General features: G+C 36.7%; 3 protein-coding genes across 3 annotated transcripts in view; all 3 read right to left on the minus strand.

The window, feature by feature from the left end:
- LOC135209107 (uncharacterized) overlaps positions 1-1962 on the minus strand; it is a 40325-nt gene extending 38363 nt beyond the window's left edge. Inside the window, exon 1 of the mRNA XM_064241729.1 lies at positions 1814-1962. Coding sequence (XP_064097799.1) covers positions 1814-1864 — 51 coding nt within the window. The 5' untranslated portion in view covers positions 1865-1962. The remainder of the gene's footprint in view (positions 1-1813) is intronic.
- The window catches only part of LOC135209113 (uncharacterized), a 330064-nt gene that overhangs the window by 146559 nt on the left and 165889 nt on the right, over positions 1-17616 (minus strand). The gene's annotated exons all lie outside the window — the stretch shown is intronic.
- LOC135208955 (uncharacterized) overlaps positions 11307-17616 on the minus strand; it is a 45424-nt gene continuing 39114 nt past the window's right edge. The window contains exons 10-15 of the mRNA XM_064241510.1: positions 17011-17252; positions 16324-16437; positions 15151-15283; positions 14546-14733; positions 13332-13664; positions 11307-12511 (exon numbers count right to left, since the gene is read on the minus strand). Of these exons, the coding sequence (XP_064097580.1) occupies positions 12248-12511; positions 13332-13664; positions 14546-14733; positions 15151-15283; positions 16324-16437; positions 17011-17252 (1274 nt within the window). The 3' untranslated portion in view covers positions 11307-12247. The remainder of the gene's footprint in view (positions 12512-13331; positions 13665-14545; positions 14734-15150; positions 15284-16323; positions 16438-17010; positions 17253-17616) is intronic.

The following is a 17616-nucleotide window of genomic DNA, read 5'->3' on the forward strand; positions in this document are numbered from 1 at the left end:
CGTGCACTCAACTCTACCAGTAAGAGATTTCCAAGCCCTTCAATCGGAAGACCTGGCTCAAGGCAGAGCAATACACCTCACCACAAGGAATGCAAGGAGCCTGTCTAAAAAAAAAAAGGTGGATAAGTATATAAGTCTACAACTCCATGTCTACGACACCATTCAGAGAAAGTGGTCCACTCCCTCATACACATTAGTTAAGGCTACTTCAAAACATACCTCTATGACAGAAGAAGGGGTCAAAGGATGATCTCTGGATCCCATACCAAATGGTATGGGGCCAATGGGGAGCTGTTGAGGAAAACACATCAGCTTACTGCAGGTTGAAGGGGAGAGGGGAAAGTCCCCTACATTCACCCACTTACCACCTATACGTATAAACAAATTATTTGCTGATGATATTTGATATATAAATTTTACATTCATTTCTATTGTAGATACTGGGTTAACCCATTATTAATCCCCCATCATCTAAGTGGAAGAACCCCAGCAAAAAGCCATGTCCTTGAGTAAGGTTAAGTTCAATAGTACACATATTAAAGAGAGGTTAAGTAAAGAAGGTTAGGTTACTGCATAGCAATGGTTTTGTACTAAGTGTTTGTCATATGTACCCAACTACTGGGAGCTCCCATTACTGTTGAATATGGGACTTGTGGTGCGTTAACAAAGCATGTCCAGTGTAAATAAACATCACAATTTTCAGAATCACATCACAACCAATACAGTAAAAATCATATTTCATTATTTTGAGCATGAACAGTACTTTACCCACACACAAAAACCAATCTTAGATTATTGTCTGGGTAGTTCTACAGAAGGGTTCTGCACGCAGATATCATTTATTAAGAGAATTTCTCTAATGAACAATATGGAAAAGGGTGTATACGTACATAATGCAGAACAGGAGAAATAAATCTGAGAAAAACTTTTTTAAAAAATATTTTTACATTCACCCCTAAGGGATTGGTACTAAGTATGGCCCTTTATGGAGCTTTTCTGTAGGTTTACCACTCTTAGATATGGCCTAAAATAGCAGTTGGGGGGGGGGGGGGGGGGGGGGGGGGAGGTAAAAATGAGCAATTAGCCTCCAAGCCACAAAATGCCTAAGCCTCAGCTGATGGTCATGAGGTAATCACATAGGGTAACATACCAAATGGCCAGCCTCTACCATAGCGCGACCACCTTCCCGAAAATCGGAAATGATTAAGGCTTTCATTTGTGACTTGGGTGAAAAAAACTGACTTGGAGAGGAAAGTAGAGGTCTCGAGGTGTTGCTTCAACGGACGCTGGCAGTTACAGGACGTGTTGAAGTACTTTTTCAGAAAGGTGGTCGCGCTACGGTAGAGGCCAGCCATTCGGTATTTTACCCTAGGTTACACAGGCTAGCCTAACAATTTAATCAGTTACCGGAATAGCCTAAGTCTAATTTAGATGAATTTTGTATCATAAAACAAATGGGTGTAGTATCCTGTGTAGAGTACTGATACAGGGATACTCAGTGATACTTAGGGGGATCCAGGAAGGACGAAGCTGCCCCGGGCCAGTTCAGTGCATGACACCCTTGGTAGGGCATGATTAAGTCACGACACGGCCTTATTAAAATCCTCTTACACTATAACAAGAAAATACGTAAAAGATTCATGACAATTTAAAAGAAATTCTGAATAAAATAGGCGGCCATAACTAGGCTACACCTTTCGTAGGTCAGTCAGCCAGGCCTACAATACTTAGCCCAGTCCTAGGTTATCGCATCATAACACTTAATAAAATACGTTTATTAGCTACGGTTGTGATGTACTGAGAGACTTCATACCAATTCGGTGTTACTGGCCTCATCCATCAGCGTTGATTTCTCGTTTTTCATCAGGAACCACCGAAATTTGGGGTCATTTCGTCACCATCGCGTAAATAAGATTCCCGCTAAGATCCGGTGTTCGAACTGCTTAACCTGATATTAACAAAGACTATTCTCTGAGATATGAATATAATTAAGATTAAACCAAGTAAATTAATATTATTATCGTATTTTCTTTCAAATTATGATATATTCATAATCATTCTACGTAAAAATTAATGGACTGCATTTCAAAATAAGCTACTAAATGCATGACATTCATACAATTCGAACAAAGTAAACATACGACTGGGACATTCTTCTTTATTTTAAGAAAAGACTTTTGGAATCTTAAGATCCGAATTAAAGAAAAAGCAGGATAACAAAGAGGAAGGATGGTTCATAAGTAAGGGAGAGCTGAAGAGAGAGAAAAACTTTCAGACGACTAGAATGCTCTAAAAAGGAAAGTCCAAGAGGGAATATAGATAGAAACAAAAGAATTGTTAGAAGTGTAAATGAGTTAGAGGTAGGAAAATGTAAAGTAGATAGAATTGTAAATAATTTAGAGATAGGGAGTAATAATATTTTTAGGAGTGTAAATAAATTAGATTTAGGAGAAAATAGAATATCTAGTAGTAATGTTAAGAGCTCTGAGGGAGGAAGTAGAAGGGAAATTAGTTTAGGGCAGGTAGGTGCAGGAACCCCCCCGGAAGCGAACGTTCGTGAGCTTCAAATACCCTGTTCATCTCAGGCTCATGAAGGCACTTTTTAGGTGAATGTTTCACAAACTTCCAACAAACATTTTTTTCACATACTTAGGACGTCAATGATAATGTAACTCGATATACAGTAAATTATGCGTTTTTCTCATTGGATTTTAGACCTGCACAGCAAGAAAAAAATTTTAGTGATGCACAAAAATCGTAATATAGTGTACAAACCTCATTTTCACCTTTCGAGGGAAATTAAAGGTTTTTTCCATTTCTTAAAGACTTCCTTTATTAATTGTTGTTTTTAAAACATTCCGTCCTCATTTGGTGAGCAAACGACAGCATATAGAGTACTGAAATATGTTTATATAACCCCAAAAATGATACAGCAAATTATCTGGTCCGATCGAGAATTTAAACTGTGTGGGAAATGGACACCAAATGCCGCCACCAGATGTCTCTGCAGTAGCATAAACAAATTGGCGGGCCGCACGAACTGAATTTGTTTGACAAAGACAAAGTGGCTGAATTAGATTTACATGCAAGTGCATGCCAGCTGATATAGATAACACTACGACGACTTGAGAAAGCCAGGGCCCATAGGTAAGTGATAGCAACTTATGCCATTGCCTTTCACTATCATTTTATAGTATATCCCTATAGCAATATGAGAGAAAAGTAACGTAGTCTACACTAGAAAGTAACGTTAGTCTACATAGGGAATAGGTACGTACTATAGTAGGTAATTCTGCATTTTCTTTGGGGAATTGAAATACTAGCTAGGTACTAGTACCAACGACTCTAGGAAGAGTTGCTTTTGTTGTAAGGGTTTTAATGTGAGCAAATCTCCAAGCTGGACTAAAATTGGCGAGAATGTAGGCTGTACAAGGTGACAAGGTCTCGGCCAAAAATTAAGTAGACCTACTATATATACTAGGCTAGTACTAGCTAGCTACCTACCTAATTTATGGCGTCCTACGGCCGTCCCCGGCTAAGTAATTAAGTCAAGGGATGTGAGGGAGAAGCCCCCCACCTTTAAAGGGGGTATGGGGTCAAACCCCCCATCTAGGTAATGCTTGATTGACGCAGAGGTTAGGTTAGGCTAATGCACCCAAAACCCCCGATTCCCATAAGGCCCCCAGGGTGGTTATAGAATAAAGGGTTACTTCCTATTTTACTCACCAAGGTTTTTTTCCCATTTTTTTTTTTTCCATACATTAACAAATAAAAGGTTGATAACTTTGTGATTCTTACTAGGCTATTAAGGCGTGCAAGCTTATAAAAAAGCAGACTCCTGAAGTTAAGACAGAGTGCCAGAAATTGGAAGCTCTGGTACCGGAGAACAATTTTCAACTTCCAATTGAAAATTGAGGTGCTGCAGGGTCTGCCCCACTTGAATTTCTTTAAATAATATGTAAAATAACATCAGAAAGCTGTCTTTTTAAATGACATACCTATTCTGAAATTGTGAATTTCCAGAAAACATCTAAAAATCTTTAATTTTCACCACTGAATTAAGGAGAATACCTAAGCGTTAAGGGTAAAGAATGTGGAATCTCTTAAATTTCTTTATGTAGAACTATAGTCAGACTTAGTATTTGGCTTATTTAACTTAACCTTTGTAAATTTACAATAAATCAGCATTTTAATGATAATATGGGCTATGTTGATTACATTAAGTAATATTAGGTTAGGTTGTATTTATTTACATTAATGGTCAGTGGATCCCGCATTCTTAACCCTTACGAATAGTATATAGAATGTATAGATACTAGGCTAGTCATTAAGTGAGGAAATATCAAATAGCAAAAATAATTTTGTTTAAAGTTGCCTCCCTTCCAAGTAATGCTTAATTGACCAGAGGTTAGGTTAAGCATTATAGGTTAGCCTAGTATACAAAATGTAGTTTTTTTTTCTCTCTCTCTCTCTACACTAACCTAACCTATAATGCTTGACCTAACCTCTGTGTCTGTAAAGCATTATTTGGACACTAAATTTTGTGTACTAGCTTAACCCATATTGCTTAACCTAACCTCCACTTTAAACATCATTATTTTCATTATTAGACATTCTATCCCTTACTGACTCTTATCTACGCATTTTGTACACTATTCTCCTTAATTCTAGACATCTACTATTTTATAAGCTCAAGTGGCTGTAAAAGTAAGAATTACCCAAAAGTTTTTTTCTATGGAAAACAGAAAATAAGGCTTGAAGTATTCCCTAGAGTTACCCTTTTCTTGCTGGAGGACCTCTAGCATTGAAAGAAAAGTAATGGGTGATGTTAGTGCAATTAGTGTTTGAGGAACAGATATTCATGGTAATTATTGAGAAAGGGATTGGTTCTAGTCCCAAATAATTTTTTTTTAAAACTCAGTGTAGGTTTCAATGCTGTGATAATATTACCTTTACATTTTTTGAAATATGATAAAGCACTGTATTTGTAAAACCAATGCAAAAAATTAATAAATAATTCGGACCTGTAATTGGACGGTTGCAGCAAATCAGCGTTTGACTTACAAACTCACCTGGGCTATTCCCTTTTGCACAGTTCAGGATAAAATGAATGAGGTATAGCTAAATATTTTTCTCAGGGTCTGCAAGTTCATTATCTTATTACAGTATAATGGACTGAGTAGTGAGTTACAAGAACAGTTAATTTATTATATCTTGTGAAATTTCATAGCCCTACCCTATATTGTACTGGTATATTCATGTATATTATTTTTTGTTAATCAGTTGTTACTAATAAGTTGCAATTAACTTGAATTGAAGATTTGCAAAATCAGTTCAAAAACACTGTAGGCTACAGTAACACATACAATACCTAATGTGAGAGAGGGAAAACTACATATATATCACTTTTTCAGGATGCGACTTGAATTGTTTGTGGAGGTTGAGGCATGGCTGAATTGTCATGGCATCTGGTTGAAAAGGTGGAACTGTACCACAGTCAGTTTTTGGCAGCTAGTACCGCTTCAGTGAAAATTATGAGGAAGAAATCAATGACTCCACAGAGGAAGGGAGATGGAAGTGTGTGCGTCCAAATTATGTTTTTTATATATATGTATCTATATATTAGCATATTTTATAAGGTTTATTTTATGTATATTTTCAGTGTTTGTACATGCATATATCTGTTACCAAAAGAAATATAGAAATAAAACCAAAACAAATGGTTCATGCGCTTGGTGGGGTGTGATTTATTTGAATCTTTCATCTTTTGTTTGTATCATTCAAAGTGGTTGCAATCTTCAGTATGGTACAGACTATTTAATGTGTATGTGTGTTTTATAAAAAATAGCTGTCCATTAGCACAAGTCTCATGTATGTATGTATATACATACTTTATATATACTTTTTATACTGTAATTTTTTTATGGAATGAGGTTGTTGTTACTGAGGTAAAAATCAATCCTGTGCATTTGTAGGTTATTTATATACAAAACAAGAGGCCACATTATTTGACTATTTACTTGTACAGTGTTAGTCCTCACTGGAACATGTCAGTGCCAAATAAATGATAAGCAAGATTAAAACTTTCATTCTCCTGAGTTATTTATTGTAAAGTAAATGAACTTTCATTTTATGGTCTTGAAAATTATTATTCAAAACTATTGCAAGGTTCAAATAAACCTTGTAAACACATTTTCAGGGCCTCTATAAGGATTGTTTGATATCCTTACAACGTTTGTATAAAGCAGTTAAAAGGTAATTTTGAGGCATTTATAAAGACTATTTAAGGTTCTGTACAGGATTGTACAATGTATGTTAAAAGCAGTTAATAGGTAATTATGAGGCATTTACAAAGCCCCTTTAAGGTTCTATATGGGCTTTTTGAAGGTTTATACCATGGTTTTTTGAAGCTCTTCCAAGGCTTTTATTGAGGTTTATTTCAAGCATATTTAAGGCTTGCACAAACCTAAAAGTGTACACGAAAACTGGTACTTTTTAGGTGTATCTCAAGCACTTTTTAAAGTTTGGGGCTTAAAGTTCGCAAGCTTGTAAAGTACGTTCGTCTGATGTCTTATGAACATTCATTTTCTGGGGGGGAAGTAACTTTAGTAACAAACAATCTTACTACTAGACCTAGAAGAAAAAAGTGGTTTGCAAAAGATAGATAAAGGGTTAGATGGTAGAAGCAATTTTGTAAATAGAGAAAGCGAAAAAATAGTGAGCAAGACAGAAGATATATCAAGAAATCTTGAAATAAAGCTTATAAACACCCAAGGACTGACAAAAGCAAAAATAATCGAGCTAGTGGAGATAACAAAAGAAAACACAATTTTGTGCATAACAGAAACACACCTTAAACAGCAAAAATTACTATTCCCAACAAGCATCAGAGTGGTAGACTCAATGAGAGATGAAGACGACACCAAAGGAGGAGGCCTACTAATAATGTACAGAACCAAAGGAGAGATCCAGATAGAAAAAGAAAAGTCGGAACACAAAGACATTCTTATAGTAAAGGTTAATTATAGAACAACAATATTCAACATAATTCTGGTCTACATGTCAACTATACTCTGTTTTTTTTTTCATCTGTCCATCTGCTTGTGGTGTTTTTGTATGGTAACACTGCGTCCCGGGCTTTAGATAGTTACGTTATGTGTAAGTTTTAGGTAAATAAAAGGATATCTGGGCGTACATTTGCAACTGAAAAGTGTTTTAATAATTTACTGTATGCGAATTACACCGTTAATATTCGAAATAGGATATAATTATAATCGTTTGAAAATGTTAAGCTGAATGTAACTATCTAAAGCCCTGGACGCAGTGTTGCCATACAAAAACACCACAGGCGGATGGACAGATGAAAAAAAAAACAGAGTATAGTGATAAAGAAAGAAATAAACGAATAATAAGCGCCTTACATGTAGCCATAGAAAAATCCACAGACCTGCCTATGATAGTCCTTGGGGATTTCAATGGGCATTTAGGTTTCCTAGGGACACAAGAACTAGACCAAAATGGAAAATATGTTATGGACCTGATGGAAAAATATGATTTAACGCTATTAAATGGAGATCCCAGCTGCAAAGGAGAGATAACCTGGAGTAGAGAAGATCAGAACAGTGCCATAGACTTTGCCCTAGTCAACCAAAATATGTATAAAAAATATGAATGTATGGAGATAGACGAGGGAAAATATGAATATGATCTATGAGACCATCACCTCATATAGGTCCAATTCAAAATGAACACTAAAGTAAGGAAAACATTCAGAAATGAAACAAAAGAAATCAAATATTTGAAAGTTACAGAAGAGTCTACCAGGAAATACCTTGAATATATAGAGTATAAAGTAAGCCAACAAGACAGAAAAGGAGATCTAACCCAGAAAACCTTGAATATATAGCAGTATAAAGTAAGCAACAAGACAGAAAAAGGAGATCTAACCCAGTTGGAAGAAACAATGAGTGAAGCAAAAACAAATAACTTAGAGAAGATAATCAAAAGAAGGTTAAAGACAGAAAAGCAAGAAGAAATAGAACCAGTATGGGTCACCAAAGAAACAAAGAAAGAAATAAGCCAAAGAAGGGTATATAACAAATTAAAAAGGAAAGCCACAAGTATAGAAGAAAGAAGATACTATGAAGAAGCATATCTTAAACAAAAACAAAAAGTACAGATAATAATAAAGAAAGCATATGAAGAATATGAAGAAAAGATTAGAAATGAGATAATGAATGATAAAAACAGACACGGAAAAATCTGGGAATATATAGACATGTGAGAGGAAAGACCACATCAGAAAAAGAATGGATAAGAATATTCGATGAAAATAAGCAAGAGATGAAGGACGAAACCCTAGGGAAAGAGCTGGTAAAATTCTGGGAAACAATATACCAAAAAGAAGAAAACAAAATAGGAGAGATATGGAATGAAAGCAAGAAAGAACAGTACAAACATGACATGGAAGCAATAGTGAAAAGATTAAGACAGCAGATGAAATGCCATATATCTTTAAGAGAACATATGCATGGAGTGTATGACCCAACAGAGACAGAGATTAGACCCATGGAAGAAATCAACATAACTGAAGAAGATGTAAAAAATCAACTTGAGAAAATGAAGACAAATAAAGCACCAGGACCAGATGGAATGAAGCCAGTACTGTTCAAATTACTCTTACAAAGTAACAACCTTCAAAAAGAATTGGCAGAATGTTTAAATGGAATACTGAAGGGCAGGAAAACGCAGAAAAGCTGGTTTAAGTAAAAAACAACACTTACGCCCAAAAAACAAAACCCCACAGTCAAAGATCTAAGGCCAATTGCTCTAACAACTGCATCATATAAAATCTTCATGGGGATCCTGAGAACCAAAATAGAAAAGCATATTAGAAATATAGGAAAAATGAATGAACTGCAATCAGGCTTTACCGCACAAAGGAGAGGAATCGATAATTTATATATCTTACAATACTGCATACAAGAAACTTACAGAAGAAAGGACCCATTATTTGTAGTATCAATAGACTTCCAAAAAGCATTTGACTCAGTTAATAGGAAAAAGCTCATTGAGGTCATGATGAAATACAGGCTACATGCAGAAGTAATAAATACAGTTGCAAAGATATATACAAATGATGTAACAAGCCTATGCCTTAACAATATAGAACAAAAAGAACTAAATGTAACTAATGGAATAAGACAGGGATGCAATGGCTCAACCATATTCTTTCTATTAATAACGTACCTGATAATAGAAAAATTAGAAAATACAACAGAAGGTTTCAGAAATGAAGTAATAAGGATAGTGGCACTACTATATGCAGACGACGGGTTAATACTAGGGCACACACTAGAAGAAATAACAAAATCAATAAAAACCCTTATGGAAATCGCAGGTGAATGTGGCCTAAACATAAACAAGGACAAGAGTAACATACTAATATATAACGAATGGTACAGTATCGATGATGTGGAGAATATGGAGCACATAGAAGGAATAAAAATAGTTAAGAATATTAAATACCTAGGAGTAACAATCAACAACATGAAAGACTGCTTCAGAGAAAAGATAAAAAGGGCCCAAATTAAAGCAAAGCAGATGGCAAATATGGCTAATGCAGTCATCAATAAAAGCTGTAGCAGGGTAAAAATAGGAAAATTGTACTGGAAAGGACTAGCGATGCCTTCATTCATGTATGCAATGGAAGTCATGAAACTTGACAGGAAAACAATAAATGAATTGCAGAAGATAGATAATAAAGTATACAGAGCAATATTGAAAGCGCCAAGTTACACAGCAAGTTGTGCGTTAAGATCTGAAATAGGGGCCTCTTCCTGCCACTCAAGAGATATGAAGAATAAACTTTTCTACCTGAAACATACACTGAAGAATGGTGGAAATAGGCTCCTATATGAGATAACAATGGATCAGTATGAAAAAAAAACCTGAATAATGCAAGTAAAAGAGTATATGAAAGAACTAAACATAAACTTAAGTAAAATTGAAGCAGTTAAAGACAAACAGTTAAGAGAAATAATAAACAATTGGGACAGAAAAATATGGCAGAAAGAAATGAATGAAAAGTCAACATTAAGAATCTACAGAAAATATAAAGAAAACATAAGAGAAGAAATCTGGTATGATAACACTGAAAAAACGATGCTGATCAGTAGGGCCAGACTAGGTATACTAGGATTAAATGATAGAAATAGGATAAAAGGAGAAGATACAAAATGTTTTTACTGTGAGGAACAAAATGAAAATTTAGAACATTTCTTACTTTACTGTCCAGCATACAATGAAATTAGAAATAGATATAGCTTTATGCAGCAACCATATCAAGAAAATAAAGAGGAATTGGTAGTAAATATAATCTTATTGGTAGTACTAATGAGGGAGGAAGTGGAGAATAGGAAAGATTCTATAAAAGAAATGTGGTATTTCAGAGAGAAGAAGCTCAATCAAACACAAACAAAGGAGGAATAAAAGAAGCAAGGGAGCCGTTTCAAAGGCATATCCCACCCACTACTACTACTATAAAGGTTCCGTTGTGTAATTTTCCTGTCATTTCTGTGAAATACTGATTAAAGTAACAGTTTTATAGGTATATAGAATTTTTTAGTATACAACTGAGGATGTATGGCACCGAAATTTACCGAGAGAATTAGACTTGACAAAAAAGATTGATAAGAGAATTTTTGAGATAAAGAGGAGGGTATGTGAGGAGTCGGGTGTTTGTTACGGAAGTTAGGTAAAAATGTTTAAAAGTAAAAGGAAAACGTTGTATTTGCCGTACATGACCAATAAAAAAAAAGTTTATGGTAGAACCAGTACGGAAGGTACGTATTACTGAGAAAGGTGAACAAAAAAATGTACCCATCTGTTCAATATTCAGTGGCTGCCCGTTTCTTTACACAAAGCAACTACCTATATCTTCCTGTTCCCTTACACCTGATACTGTACCCACCTGTTCCCTTACTCCTGATAAATGCATCCTCCTGTCGCTTACACCTGTTAACTGTGCATCTATGGCTGTACCAAGGTGTTGCTTAACTTTTCCCTATCTACTGTATCTGTTTGCACCAGTACACTCAACACTGTACCCACATGCTCCCAATTAACTGAACCACATATATCCCTTCGCTTTATCCCCACATCTCATACGATCTATCTCAAATTTGTATTGCTATTTTGGGAAAAGTAAAATACTTCAAGATATATCATAGAATAATTTTATTCATAATTTCATCAACTCAGGAACACACACAGAAGCAAGAAGTGATTTCACAAGTTTGGCAGTAAAGGACCTACAATCAGTGAATCATATACACATACCGATGCTAATATAGCACACATTTCAACATTATTTGCCAGTGAATTAGAAAAAATTTACTGACAATATTCGTGCTTCTTTTGCGTAACACGTATCAAATGCTAACTGCTATATACGTTGACAGTGGTGTGGACCATAAAATTTCTTACAATTAATTCATAAACATACAAAAACAAGACAAATCGTTTTTGTCGAGTAGACTTGGGATAAAAAAGTTTGGTGGGTCCCACATTTTATTAATATATGAAAATACATTTTGTTTTCGATAAAACCTATGGGACAGTTTACTAATTGCCAGTACAACTAGATATCTTAAAAATTTCTTTACTTCAATTAACTTGTTAAATGGCAAACTTTATTTAGCAAAAAATATTCATTTCTTCCTTAGTGTAAATGTAGCGTAAAAAAATATATGCATTTCTTTGATGACACATTTACATTGTGGATAGAATCAATATTTTTGTATTATAAAGGTTGTAATTTTCAAAGGAAATTTAATCAAAATAAGAAAATTGACACCAAAGAACTCCCATATCTACGCTGGTCTCAAAAGGAATTGTTCTGTTACTTGTGTTCCACAGAAACAGTATTTCCATATGATTTTTCAGAATCCTCAATCCCTGCCTCATGATTTAAATCCTCTTGCTCACTATTCCATACTTTTTACCTTTGTGCATTACTGCACACTTCAAAAGAAGCAAATCACATGTCTTCATAGCCTAAACATGCATAAATATTAATAAATAAATGCGTGGCTTTATCAAGCACTATTGCAGATGGTGTGTGCAAACTTTATGCCAACTAACACACTTCTACCATCACTTTCCCCTGCTTCTTATCATCACCATCACCAAAGCCAGGTTCTTTGACTCCCCAGAAACTTCAATTCTTTCACCTCTTTCCTGCCACTTAGTTTTTCATGTTGCTGATCACCACAATCCAGTAAACAATAAAGAAGACAGCCACTATCAGAGCGTAGCAATACCTCGCCGCCTTCAGCGGGCGGTTGGTTTTCTTTGGGGGATCTTCTTCCTTTCCGTCGTCCCCCCAGTATTCCTCCGTCTCGGCTCCTCGTCCATCCTGCCAGCAGATTCGCTGCAGGAATATGGACACCTGCTTCCCCTTGGCTGATTTTTTCTTGATTCGGACGTCTACGATCACCTGGAAGATCACCTGAAAAAAAGGTGGCTGATAGTTAAAAGTAAGCTGATCACCTAGAAAAAAAAAAAAGTGGTTGATAGTTGAGAGTTTGAGCTTATTCGATGTGGCTGAGAAATTGTTTAGTTGATGGTTCACTGTTGAACGAGTTTCATCGTTTGTTTACTTCGTAAGATGAAAAAAGTTAATTGATTGCTTTCAATGTTAGCCGAGTCTAATCGACGTTTGTTTACTTTCACATGATTAAACTGATCGTTGCTATTTGTTTGATGTAGTTCTACTTTCTGCCGACATTTCTTCGTACGGTAGATACTAGAAGTACTTTATCATCAAACTGTTGAGTTGTATTATAATCATTATTCTTATAATTTTTATTGCACATGATGTTCATATGTCCCTCTTATCCATAAAGTATTTGTTATATTACATCAACTTCTTTCATCTTCAGACATCTCGGATTACACAATACGTATCAGTCTTCATTTCATTTACGTTTGATCATATAAAACCTCTTTATGTTTCTCGGAAAATTCGTGTCACAATCGTGGACGTTTGTTTTGTTTGTTTGTATGGTGTTTTTACGTTGCATGGAGCCATTGGTTATTCAGCAACGGGACCAACGGCTTGACGTGACTTCTGAACCACGTCGAGAGTGAACTTCTATCACCAGAAATACACACCTCTAACACCTCAGCGGAATGACCGAGAATCGAACGCCACTGAGGAGCTTACAATCGTGGATGTCCACAAGTCAATTCTGTCGTCAGTCGGAAACGGTTCATGACGTCTGAATAACTGAAGCTGTTTTACATCCGCCCAATTCACTTATACTTACCTGCGTGAAGATGAACGTGATGGCAAAGAAGCACCAGACGTCGATGGCCTTGGTGTAGGACGTCCTGGGGAGGCCCTCCGCGATCTGCTGGTAGAGGGCGTACAGCACCAGCAGCGTGGTGAGGGTCATCATCACTCTCAAGTCGAGGTTGTCTCGCTTCAGGTAGAGGGAGGTGTAGCTGATGAGCATCAGCATGATAGTGGGCAGGTAAGCCGAGGTCAGGTAGAACCAGAAGCGACGGTAGAGCTTGATGTTGACGGAGGCCACGCTGTACTCCTGCTCCACCCGCCTGTCTATGGTGACGTCTCCCACTTGGTATTCCGTGAGCCACACCTCGAAGTAGAATAGAATAGACAGTTTACGTAGACCGAAACTAAGAGGTCATTCAGCGCTGAAAGGGAAAGCGAGAGTAGAAAGGTCTGAAAGGTGTAACAGGCGGAAAACCTCAAAGCAGATGCACTATGAAACAACTGTTAAGAGAGTGTGGATAGCAAGCTAGAAAAAAATGAGAATGGAGAGTCAAAGGAACAAAAGAGGTTGCGGCTTGCTAGGGGAGGAGGGGCCGTTGCAAAGAACATCAAGTAATGCCTGCAGTACAACGGGGCAGTCAAGAAAGTTTTATGGCTGTATTTGACGTCATGATTTATTGATATGTTCACTGGGAGAAAAGACTAGTTTTGAGTATACATAACATCATGCCTTAGTGCTTAATTCAGGGAAGGTCATGTAACTTAAAAACACGAAAGGTATGACTTTTTCAATAAAAAAAGGAAGTATTTCTCAAGTCTTTGTAAGTTATTTCCTGTTCTGAGCCTACATGAGAGCCAGACCTTGACAATGCCTCTTAAATTTTACACGGGAGCTTAGCTTGGTCTTAAACATCAAGTCAGTCAAAATTTTCTTTTCTTAATCTTAGCGTATAGATTTATAAACAAGGAAATTACAATTTTGAAACAACTGGAGCCATAGCTGCATTAGTACTTGGTAAGAACTGCCTATGAGGAAGATCACGCACGAAAGCCTTTCAAAAAGTGTTTACAAAGACGAGTTTTTCCTAAGAATGTCATGTTTTAGCTTTTAAACTATAAAAGAAGTCGATACCTTTCGTAAACGTGTCTCCTCTAAGCATATCTGAGGGCTTCTCTAGGTTTTCTTACAAGTACAACACTTTCCCATAAGAACCAACCCCCCCCCCCCCAACAGAATTTAATTACCTCTCCCAGGTAAACTACATCTAGTTCATTCCACTGCAGGAAGTCCACTCTGGCAGAAGTGAGTCGAAGCAGAAGATGACACCTCTGCGCGTCGAAGGGGAAGTTCTTGAGGTCCATCCCGCACGAAAACGGGGCGTTCACCTTCCAGCTCATCTGGATCGAGTTCTTGCTGCCTTCGAAGACTTCGTCTGGCGGGAAAATGTAAGGAGGAGGAGGAGGAGATAAATTATTAATATAGAATTATTATTCATAGATTTATTATTATTATTATTATTACAACTCACTCTGCAACCTTAACTGGAATAGGAAATGCAGCCATTACAGAAAAGGAAATGTGAGGTAAAGATTGTATTGTCGCTACTACTACTACTACTACTATATCCTCCTTATTCACTGACTCCCTCCAAGTCATTAACTATGCCTATAGACCTTCCATGCAATTGTGTCCTTGTTACCTATAAATGTGCTAATGGGGCTCAGTCTTCTCGCTGTGTAGCTGTGTTTGTTTCTTTAGTTTTTATAATTTTATTCTTTATTTAATAGTAGTAGTAGATATTGTCCTGAGCATTCAGGTGCTTAACTCAGGTGAGAATCTTGGCCCTTACTGTGCGCTGTGAGAACAGGATCATCCGGTTCAGGCTCTGTCTCCTTCAGGACCGTCAACACAGGCGTCGTCTGATGGACGTTTGGGAAATCGGCGTTCAGGAACTCCAGTTTCGGCGTCCACACGCTTGAGCGCTATTTGGAAGAGGAGAGAAAAACAATATCTCTGAAATTAGCGAAAGATTGAACCTCTCGTGCCATTTCTGTTGTTGGAAAGACGAGGAGATGATTTGGCAATTAAAACCAATGGCAAATTTTAATAGTTGATAGAAAAACAAAGTACTTCTGGGAATTTCCTGTTACTTTAGAGATTGGAAATTAGTTTTAAGGTGGAAAAAAAACATAAATAGTATCTGCAGAATCAATGAAATAAGAAACCCAACCATCTGGGCATAGGGTACTTCGCACTCTTCGCAGTAGGAATGTATGTAAGAATATTTGTGAAAGATTATATATAAACATTATTGTGCATTTTCCCTATTCTTGAGTATTGTTTTATTTTAATTGTGCAGTTGTCTGAATGTCCTACCTCAATGTTCACTTCTTGACCATACAACCTAAAAATCCTTAACGATACCTAAAGGTTTAATACATATACATGACATTTTTGAGATATAAATTCATATACTGGTAGTGCATAGAAAACGTTACAAGGGGTAACTATAGAAGATTTATAAGTGGCTTTGAAGTTCGTAGCACACTAGTGATTTTTTCACGTATTCTCCATTTGAGACCCACAAACTTGCGCGAATTTGATGAAGATTACTGTAATACGTAAATGTATTTAAGAGTTTTGGTATTAGTCTACAGTAATCAATTATTTTATATGGGATATTTTATGCTATGATCTTAAATCTTTATGCTGTGATTTTGTCTCCTTAACATGATTAGCACGAACATCATCCTCAAATCTATAGCAAATTTTCTGTTACCGATATATTTACCGTCTTTTAATTGTGTTTTGTACCATTCATTCCAATGGGGGCCGGTACTGAGCGTTCAAAGCACACAATAAAACAGGCATATCATATTTTCAAAGCCGAATGTAGGAATCCAGTAAAATCTTAAGTTTTTTTTTTGCCAATAACACTTCAGGACTAGAAAATATCAGCACTTGATTCCTTGTATTGCTTTTAATAGTCTTGTCACGTAAATAACACTGTCTTTGTCCTTACCTCTATGTGGTTAATATCTGCGAGCTCTTTCAAATTGAGGTACTGGAGACGAATGTCGTACCATGATAGGGTCACTGTAAAATCCACTGTTAGCTTCATATCACGGAGGTTGATCTGTCAAATAGAAAGGTCAGTAGAAGCTATTTCTCGTGTTAATATGATTACAATAAAGGCTATTGAAATGAGGGAGAAATATTTAATGGCCTTCCTTCTAAAATGCCTCAAGTTATATATTATATTACTATGAAAATAGGCCATAATGTATTCTTTTAACATTAGGATAGTTGATCATATAACCAGGAATATCTGTCATAAAAGCAGATAAGGTTCTCCCTCTCTCGTCCAACTCGAAAGGTCCAAGAAATGAAAAATATAAAAGTATAAAAAGAGGTTTGCCTAAACAAACTTAACAACATTTCTACTTTTGGATGAAACCAATTTCTTAAGCTGCCTTCATTCGTGTAGGAGAAAGGAAGAAGAGAGAAAGGAACGAGAGTAAAAGAGAAGATCCTACGAGAGAGAGAGAGGGAGAGAGAGAGAGAGAGAGAGAGAGAGAGAGAGAGAGAGAGAGAGAGAGAGAGAGAGAGAGAGAGAGAGAGAGAGAGAGACCTTTACCACGTAAAAATAAACGCAGAGTCAAATTTAGAAGAGAGAGAGAGAGATAGAGAGAGACCACCACCTACTTACCTCAGAGAATCCAAAAAGGCTAATGTTGAGGTTCATATTCAGCGGTCCAGGATCCACCCCGGGAGGCGTGAGGTTGGAGAGGTAGTCCTCGGGCATCGAAAGCTTCTCGCACGACTTCTCGTCCGAGGCGTCGGGACAATCCACCCTCAGGTCACATCTCTGCGTCAGGTTGATGCAGGTGGCGTCTTCGCAGCTGTACTCCCAGTCGTAGCAGGCTGACAAGGCCAGGACGTGGTCGGCATCTGTTGAAGTTTCAAGTATTATTATTATTATTATTATTATTATTATTTTTTTTTTTTTTTTTTTTTTTTTTTTTTTTTTTTTTTTGCTCTATCACAGTCCTCCAATTCGACTGGGTGGTATTTATAGTGTGGGGTTCCGGGTTGCATCCTGCCTCCTTAGGAGTCCATCACTTTTCTTACTATGTGTGCCGTTTCTAGGATCACACTCTTCTGCATGAGGCCGGAGCTACTTCAGCCTCTAGTTTTTCTAGATTCCTTTTCAGGGATCTTGGGATCGTGCCTAGTGCTCCTATGATTATGGGTACGATTTCCACTGGCCAATATTCATATCCTTCTTATTTCTATTTCAGATCTTGATACTTAT

The sequence above is a fragment of the Macrobrachium nipponense genome, chromosome 37, assembly GCF_015104395.2.
Source record: "Macrobrachium nipponense isolate FS-2020 chromosome 37, ASM1510439v2, whole genome shotgun sequence".
Classification (NCBI taxonomy): domain Eukaryota; kingdom Metazoa; phylum Arthropoda; class Malacostraca; order Decapoda; family Palaemonidae; genus Macrobrachium; species Macrobrachium nipponense.